The sequence below is a fragment of the Nanorana parkeri genome, unplaced genomic scaffold, assembly GCF_000935625.1.
Source record: "Nanorana parkeri isolate BGI_ZX_2015 unplaced genomic scaffold, ASM93562v1 scaffold947, whole genome shotgun sequence".
Classification (NCBI taxonomy): domain Eukaryota; kingdom Metazoa; phylum Chordata; class Amphibia; order Anura; family Dicroglossidae; genus Nanorana; species Nanorana parkeri.
The window spans coordinates 300,695-310,096 of record NW_017307215.1 but is presented as its reverse complement, the minus strand read 5'-3'; the positions used below and the strand labels follow the sequence as shown (position 1 = coordinate 310,096).

Here is a 9,402-nt window from a genome sequence, read left to right as displayed (position 1 = left end):
AGGTCCATGGCCAATCAGGAAGCTGGGCGGCATGTAATGACTCAACCCCCGGCTTCTCGATTGATCAGGAAGCTGGCCAATCAGGAAGCCGGGTGGCGAGTCATTATACACCCTCCAGACTCCTGATTCCCCAGAAAGCCGGCTCCATGCTTTCTCATCACCTGGTGACGAGGGAGCATGGAACCGGCTTCCCGGGTAATCAGGAACCCAGGGGGCGAGTCATTACACACCGCCTGGTTTCCTTAATGGGCCTTCCGGCATCGGTATTCAGTATCGGCGAGTACCGGGAAAAAAAATATCGGTACTCGATACAGAAAAACCGGTATTGGTGCATCGCTATAAAGAAGACCCTTGGCCCTAGGCCCAATCCTTACCCCAACCAAGCTATTTGGCACACTTAAACTATCCACAGTGTGTCCTTCTAATGGCCTCCTATTGGAAGGTGGGACAGTGTAGGAGGAATTGCTAGAACAATGTAGTCATATGACCCGTTGCACCAACATTTAGTAGTATAAGTACTGATTTGGTAGTGTGGAGAAGGTAAAGAAAAATAGATTTCCAAATATTGTGGCATTCATTCATACATTTCAGGTTTGTATTTAGCTATGTGAAAAGTTGGGTCCAAGAGAAGCTTTAAAGGGAAGATGAAATGAATGATTGGATATTACAGCAATGTTGTCATGATGTAAAAGTTTCACTCTTCTACCTGCTGCTGGTTCTGCCATTCTGAGATGTGTCCTCACCAATTGTTGTTGTAGAGAGACTGTGGACCGCTCCTGAGCTCCTCCGTATGGAGTCCTCCAATTCTCAGGGGACCCAGAAAGGAGATGTCTACAGCTTTGGCATCATACTTCAGGAGATTGCTCTTCGGAATGGGGTCTTCTACATGGACAGCAGTGACTACAGCCCCAAAGGTGGGTGTCCAACCAGCGTGCTGACTACACCAGGCGCCAGTGTTTCTTCTGTCACTTCCTGAACTCTCTGTTTCCGTTTTAGAAATAATAGACCGAGTAAAGAGCCAGGAGAAGCCGTACTTCCGACCTTCCACCAACCTTTACTGCCATATTCAGGAACTGGGGGTGCTCATGCAGAGGTGCTGGGCAGAGGATCCTCTTGACAGGCCGGACTTCAACCAGATTAAAGTTCTGCTACGCAAGTTCAACAGGTGATGATCTGGATAATGGAAACTTCTTCGAGCTGAACTTCTACTTGTGTTTATCTAAGACTTGGACAGGGAAGCATTACTTCAGGTGTTGTTCTAGTTGGTAATAGGGACCTAATGTGTGCCAAGAAACATACCCACCAGTCTGGACCACTGACATCATATGGGAGGCCAAGTAACATTTCCCATCAGTCTAGACCACTTTCACCACATAGGAGGCCAAGTAACATTTCCCACCAGTCTGGATCACTGGCACCATATGGAAGGCCAAGTAACATTCCCCACCATCTCACTATAGGAGGCCAAGTAACATTTCCCACCAGCCTGGATCACTGGCACTATATGGAAGGCCAAGTAACATTTCCCATCAGTCTAAACCACTTTCACCATATAGGAGGCCAAGTAACATTTCCCATCAGTCTGGATCACTGGCACTATATGGAAGGCCAAGTAACATTTCCCAGCAGCTTGGATCACTTTTACCATATAGGAGGCCAAGTAACATTTCCCACCAGTCTAGACCACTTTCACCATATAGGAGGCCAAGTAACATTTCCCACCAGTCTAGACCACTTTCACCATATAGGAGGCCAAGTAACATTTCCCACCATTCTGGACCACTGACACCATATGGAAGGCCAAGTAACATTTCCCACCAGTCTAGACCACTTTCACCATATAGGAGGCCAAGTAACATTACCCACCAGTCTAAACCACTTTCACCATATAGGAGGCCAAGTAACATTTCCCACCAGTCTAGACCACTTTCACCATATAAGAGGCCAAGTAACATTTCCCACCAGTCTAGACCACTTTCACCATATGGAAGGCAAAGTAACATTTCCCACCAGCTTGGACCACTGGCACCATATGGATGGCCAAGTAGCATTCCCCACCAGTCTGGACCACTGACACCATATGGAAGGCCAAGTAACATTTCCCACCAGTCTGGATCACTGGCACTATATAGAAGGCCAAGTAACATTCTCCACTAGTCTTGACAACTGATTCCATATAAGTGATCAAATAATACTTTCCACCAGTCTGGACCATTGACACTATCTTGGAGGCCAATTAACATTCCCCACCAGTCTGCACCACTGACACTAAGCCAAACGCGTTTTCGGGGAACTTTCCCTTCATCTTGACTCTGATGAAGCGGAAGTTCCCCGAAAACGCGTTCAGCTTAGTGGCAGTGAGACTCACTACGAGTAGAGCTCCTGGACATTCATACATTTGTGCAGCGGTTCATCCAGTGAGGACTACAAGTCTAATGTGTCACTGTTCTTGCTCCATTTGTGAGTATAAGTGTTTTTATATATACAGTTTTTTCAATAAAAGGATTATTGCACCAGGTTAGGCGCCTGGTGTCTTCCTTCTTTCATACTATTCCCCACCAGTCTGGACCATTGACACTATATGGGAGGCCAAGTAACATTCTCCACCACTGATATCATACAGGAGGTCAAGTACTATTCCCCACCAGTCTGGACCACTGACACTATATGGGAGGCCAGGTAACATTCTCCACCAGTCTGGACCATATGGGGTGGGTTCCTATAAAAAGGACATGTACCCCAAATTCTGAACCTCCATCTGCATGTTGCAGCAGAAATCAGACCAGGCAAGTTCTGGTAATCCATTGCTCCATGTAGCTTAATTTTCTTACTCCTAGCATGCACGAAGAACCCTGACTGGTCTTCTGCAGGACACACCCTGACTTGTCATTTCTAGTCCACCCCCTGCTAGGTTACCTGTGTTGGGTGTTCACCACCAGTCATGACCACTAACACCATATTGGACAGGTTAATAGAATTATGGCATGTACCCCAAATTCTGACCCTCCGTCTGCATGTTGCTGCAGAAACCAAGGTCAGACCAGGCAATGCTTTTCCATTATTGTCCGGTTCTGGTGATCTGGTGCTGCCTATAGTCTCATTTTCTTGCTCCGAACATGCATTCTCTTTAAGGTTCCTCGTGTTGGGTTTTCACAGATGGCCTGTAAAGAGCTGTTTTTGGAGAAGCTGTGGACTTGCTGTCCATAAACCAGTCTGACCGTACTTAGCTGAAGGTGTTTTCCCCACAGACCTGCTGCTACTAGACGCTTTTTCACCATTCTGTTACCTCCAGGACCTACAGTGTGCATTTCCCATTTCTGACCTCCAAATACTTTTTTGTCATATGCAGCTTATTGACAAGCCATTGGGGAAGTCTGCATGGAGGCAGCTTAGGGAAAACGTCACAGTGTATGAACCTCAAGGTGTCTGACAATACTGATGGTTCTCCTGGTTGTCATTAAGAAGTAGAGATGTACCGATACTAGTAAGCAGGGCTAAATGAACAGCGAGGAAGCCGTCGCTTGTTTTGTACAAGTAATCCCGGCGATGTCGCCAAGATCACTTGTATGCAGCCTACAGGTCTGCCATTCTCCATGGGAGGGTTTGGCGGGTAGGGGGACGCATTGAGGAACCTGGCCTTGGGGCAGCAGAGAGAGTGAATCCGGCCCTGCTTGTATTTCACCGTGACATACTGAATTTGAATACTTGCCTTTGCATTCTTAATGTGCCTCGGCATAGTAAAAGAATAAGTCATGAAAATATGAAGAAATAATAAGAAAAATAACACAAACAGTAAATAAAATGAACCAGGACTTGATGGTGTTAATGAGGGTGAAGAAGCACCCAGGTGGCAGAAAAGATCAGATACACCCCAATTCTCCATTTCTAACTCTAAAGAACATAAGAGTTTTTCTGTTGGTGGGCCCTAGGAGTGCGCTGAAGTCTATTTATGTCCTTGGTTGACAGGGAAAACAGCACAAACATCTTGGACAACCTGCTGTCCCGCATGGAGCAGTACGCCAATAATCTGGAGGAGCTGGTGGAGGACCGGACTCAGGCGTACCTGGAGGAGAAGCGCAAGGCTGAGGCTCTCCTCTATCAGATACTTCCTCAGTGAGTATGAGGCGGGGCTCTCCAAACTTTTCTTTATTTTGTTTCCTGCCTTTACATTACACGTCTCCAGCAGTACTGAGTATTCCAGGAGGGGAGAGTCAGATAGGGAAAGGAGCAGAGTCCTCCAGCAGAGCAGAGTATTTCAGGAGATGAGAGTTAGAGGAAGGAGCAGAGTCCTCCAGCAGAGTATTTCAGGAGATGAGAGTTATAGAGGAAGGAGCAGAATCCTCCAGCAGAGCAGAGTATTTCAGGAGATGAGAGTTAGAGGAAGGAGCAGAGTCCTCTAGCAGAGCAGAGTATTTCAGGAGAGGAGAGTTAGATAGACCAAGAAGCAGAGCAGAGTATTTTCAGGAGAGTTATAGAAAGCAGCAGAGTCCTCCTGCAGTTGAGGTGAGCAGAGTTAGATAGCGGAAGGAGCTGCCTGTTCTCAGTACGTAAAATCTTCCCGTTTCTCCCTTGCAGTCCTGTGGCTGAGCAGCTAAAGAGAGGGGAGACGGTGCAGGCCGAGGCTTTTGATAGTGTTACCATCTACTTCAGCGACATTGTGGGGTTCACTGCGCTATCCGCGGAAAGTACGCCAATGCAGGTACTCCAAAATGACAATCATTTCCCATACTTGACCCGGAATTCAGATTCAGGAGAAATAAACTCCCCGAGAGTCTCTTCTATCTCTCGGGGACTCTACTGGTGACATCTCTGCCCTGAGCTGTAGCCAAGAGACACAGGAAGCTGTCACCCGCCATTAAAATCTCAGTCTGGTGGGGAGTGACCTTTTATTTCTCCTGACTCCATATGTTCCTCCTTCCACCGTCTGGCATCCTGTTCCATTGTCTCATGGCGTTGGTTCCTCTTCCAGGTGGTCACGCTGTTGAACGATCTCTACACTTGTTTTGATGCCATCATAGACAACTTTGATGTCTACAAGGTAAGGAACACGGAGATTCATACTCCACTGGAAATACGATATTGCTTCCTTCAATGAACTGGGGTTGTTACTACTGCTCGTTTCAGGTGGAGACCATCGGTGATGCCTATATGGTGGTGTCCGGGCTGCCGGTTCGCAACGGGAAGCTCCACTCCCGCGAGATCGCACGGATGTCTCTGGCCTTGCTGGAAGCCGTCAAGACATTTAAAATCCGACATCGTCCCACTCAGCAGCTGAGACTTCGGATAGGAATTCATACTGGTGAGGGGGGGCGGGGGTCATATCACCTGCGCAAAGGGAACCTATCATCTTGTCTCAGATGAGGGTTCTGTCCAGTGCTGGTGGAAGCCATTGGCCGACGAGTGCAAGCAGAGCCAGTTCCGGCGCACAGTGACATGCCGCAGATCTAGCTTTGTTTCTGGGATCCACGTACACTTTAGCTATCAGAGTTATCACTTAAGGAAGAAATTCCAGGCAACAAATATAATCAGGTCAGCAAAGGGGTTCCTAAATAACTGAGGATACTACAGTAGGAGGGTCCACCATGGACAGTACTGCATGTCATACAGCTAAATGTTTGCGTCCATCTAGGTCCTGTCTGTGCCGGAGTTGTGGGCCTTAAGATGCCGCGATACTGCCTCTTTGGGGATACAGTGAACACAGCATCACGCATGGAGTCCAACGGCGAAGGTGAGATTGCCCGTCTGGATGAGGCACCTTCTATTGCCCATTCTTGTCTTCTTCTTGTAGGTGGAGAAGTAGATGTTTCTTTAGCGTCCTACATGAGTAAGTAGCATCATCTTTGATCAGGGTCACCATCTACTTCCTGAACTGAGATGCTGGCTCGGAGATGACACAATCATGTAAATCTTCATGCCTGTGCAGTTCCTGGCAATGTTCACAAATGTCAGCATAGAGCGGTGGCTCTCAACCTGTGTAACCTCAGGACCCATATTTGCCCTTGGTCATCAGGTCGTGACCCAAGTTGCACCGCAATGGAACGCATGGCATTGCGGTACCGATGCAGACAATAGAACTGTGGGTGGGAGATGCTTTTGAGGTGCCATTCAAATGCATGGCAATGCAACGCACCTCTCACACCAGAACGCTTGTTAGGTACAATTGCATGGTACAGTGCGTTAATCGCATGGGATTGTGTTATTAACGCACTGTACTAGTGTGAACGGGCCCTCAAAAATACTGTCAGACACACACAACCTCACACACACACACCTACGCACTATATATATATTTTTTTAATCCACCCAGTCTCTCTACCTTACAAGAACTGGAGTGGATCCTCAGCCTGGGGTCCGGTGTGGGCTGATGTGCTGTGATGGAACTCCATCCATATGTGCATCCGGTTGTATAGCTCCCTCGCACACCCTGTAGAGGTTCCAGGAGCCAGAATGTTACATCACTCCGGTTCAGGCACCTCTACAGGACACGCAAGGGAGCTGTAAGCAATGCACTTATGGATGGAGCTCCCTCGCCGCCATAGCCCACCCCAACTCAAGCTGACAATCGCTATCGGGCAGCATATTTTGAATGGCTGACAGTGCTGCACTAGGGGGAGGCTGAGATGCCTCTCACCTAGAAAAGTGAAGGCATGCAGGGACCCACTGAACACGAGGTTGCGACCCACCAGTTGAGAACCAAGGGCTTAGAGGTTATTGAAAGGTCCATTTTAAAATGTGTAAAAAGCACTTGTTATCTCCATTGCTACAGATTGTAAGATGGTCCATCATTGTATGTGACCAAGAACCTTCCATTCTTCTACCTTTCACATGGTCAAACCTTTTGTGTTTTGTAGCACTTAAGATCCACGTCTCGACAGACACACGGAACGTCTTACAAGAGTTAAACTGCTTTGAGCTGGAACTTCGAGGTGACGTGGAGATGAAGGTAATGGATATGTTGTACCTGAGCTCTATTCATCCTTCATGGCATGTCCAACGCTCCTCATATCTCAATCTTTCTCCTTTCCAGGGCAAAGGCAAGGTCCGAACGTACTGGCTACTGGGTGAACGAAGCAGCAGCACCCACGGGTGACACCTTGCCGGCCTTCACAGGGGATTATGTGACTTGGGGTACTCTCAATCCTCAGCAAGGCCGTGTTTGTACCTCACAGACGTCTCCACCTCGCAGTGGCAATTGACACTAAGGAAGGTGGTGGAGTAAACAAACAAAACGTGGACCAAAGGCGAGGAGGCTTGGACTTTCTCACATGTAGACATGCGAACCAGCACATGCAAACGTGCTGTCACCATGTATCTTAGCAATGACAAATGGAGCACTTGAGGGACTAAAGACATCAATGGCAAGGAGTTTTCTCCAAATTGTAAATGGTCTCCCCCAGTTGAAAGGCCAGATCCGCATTCGGTCCATAGATGTCCTGTCTAACACACTAAGTTAAGGCTTAATTATCTGAAGAATAGATGTACCTTCCTCCCCTGGTGATGTCCATGAAGAATCAAGGTCCTTTGCTATTGAGTAGCTAACGAGGATCTACAACACCAAAGTTCCCTCCCTCTGAACTGATAAGGATGGTATTAGCCATTCCCGGCTACCTCACCCGAGGTCTCTCTCTATCATGGATGCCTCCGTCACGGCCTTCGGCAAGACCACCCCTGACTTTCAGCTAGTTAAACCTTAACTTATTTCAGATCTCTATTCCTTGAGCTTTGTGAGGACCCAAACGTGACTGTAACCAACAGACCAATGGACCCCCCCCACGAGCCAGATGTTCAAGAACGCAGGGCCCGAAGGGAAATCTCAGCCTGTAAAGATTTTATGGGCTACAAATGTGAAGTGGACGCTCTTAATTTCCTGCTATAAATATTTCTAAATTCTCTACGGGTTCTAGTATTTTTGGTACCATATGTCATTTTATAGCTCTGCGATGGAAAGCTGTGGAGTTGGAAAGAGGTGGGTGGTAACAACTTTTTTCATATTGATCTAGAAGAGATCGACATCGACTTTCATTGGGGTCCAGTCCTCATTTCCCCAGTAAGGGGGCGTGCTATATGTATGCCAATTTTTCCTTTGATTGCTGGTCTGTGTGCTCTTACAGATCAGTAATATAAGGATTCAGACCATCTCAAGGTCATGGGGAAGGGGTTGAAAAGGGAGAACAGCCATAGAGCAATCAGAGTCCGCAAATAACAATGCAAATGGGTCCATTGTGGTGTGCCACAAACAGCCTTGCAGCGGTGTATGCCGAGGACCGCCGGACGTTAACGGCTAGGTTAGTTCATTTTCTAGTTGAAATTCAAGTCTTTAGTTTCAAAGGAGAAAGTCATTACCATGATTACAATAAGCCATTCACGATGCAGAGCCGGCACTTCCCCGCTGAGAAATAGACCGCCGTGCATACAGAGGACCTCTGGCCGCTCAGCCAGCCGCGCCTGTCTCTTTAAAGGTGGCGTTCATTATTAGGGAACTGTTTGGGGTGATTAAGTGAACGAGCGGCTGAGAAATTGCACAATTTGTGCGGATGTTTGTCTGTGGCGGAAATGAAAAGGATGAGAGAGGAACAGCTCTATGTACATTTTGTTCCCTCTGACACAACAGACTCATTCTCTGCTGCCCTTCCCTTCGTTTCTCTATCCGTCACTCTTTCACTTTATATACCCTTCTTTTATCCCCCTCTCACATACATTTGTCACTCTCTCTCTGTCTCTCCTCCTCACTCTTTCTTTAAACAGCCCCGGTGCTGGCGACGTACACTGTACGTCGTCAGTCACGAAGGGGTTAATGTCTCTCCTTCAGCCTCCCATACCCCCCTCCCTCTCCCTTACCCCCCTCTCCATTATACTCCCTTCACTCTCTCCCTTACCCCCCTGCCTTTGTCTTTCTCTTCCCTTCCCTCCATTTCTCTGTCTCGTCCTCGCTCTCCACCACTGACAGGTGACGTGGGCTCACATGATTATGAAGATAGGTCACCAGCCCTCAAAATGCAAAGAAAGTTGTTTTAATTGCAAGAAAACATCACACGGGTCTGAATGCCAACGTTTCAGGGGCCACGCAGGGTCCTTTCAACAAGGCGGCACAGTGACAAATGCATAAAGTAGTGAACCGATATATATACACATGAGCAAGTACAGATGCAGACCGTCTATGTCTGTACTTGCCAGTGCAGCCCCGACACATTGGCATTCAGACGAATGTGACCTAATATTGCAATGAGTCCTGGCGACCTATCTTCATAATAATGAGGTTCTGCACGGCGCCATCCTAGGGTTGCCACCTATCCAGGATTCACCCGGACAGTCTGGGTTTTGAATGCTGTGTCCTGGTTTCATGGCAGCAGAAACCCGGACACAAGATGTGAGGCAGACAGGGGCAACCAAAATTAAGATAGG

The 9,402-nt window shown here is 47.7% G+C and overlaps 1 protein-coding gene across 2 annotated transcripts in view; it reads left to right on the top strand.

Moving 5' to 3' along the window:
- Positions 1 to 7,228, top strand: part of NPR1 (natriuretic peptide receptor 1) — a 71,495-nt gene extending 64,267 nt beyond the window's left edge. For both annotated transcript variants that reach the window (XM_018566411.1, XM_018566410.1), the window contains 7 exons: positions 3,967 to 4,113; positions 4,576 to 4,699; positions 4,970 to 5,038; positions 5,125 to 5,299; positions 5,630 to 5,728; positions 6,852 to 6,943; positions 7,028 to 7,228. In XM_018566411.1, the coding sequence (XP_018421913.1) occupies positions 3,967 to 4,113; positions 4,576 to 4,699; positions 4,970 to 5,038; positions 5,125 to 5,299; positions 5,630 to 5,728; positions 6,852 to 6,943; positions 7,028 to 7,090 (769 nt within the window). In that variant the 3' untranslated portion in view covers positions 7,091 to 7,228. The remainder of the gene's footprint in view (positions 1 to 3,966; positions 4,114 to 4,575; positions 4,700 to 4,969; positions 5,039 to 5,124; positions 5,300 to 5,629; positions 5,729 to 6,851; positions 6,944 to 7,027) is intronic.
- Positions 7,229 to 9,402: the final 2,174 nt, after the last annotated feature.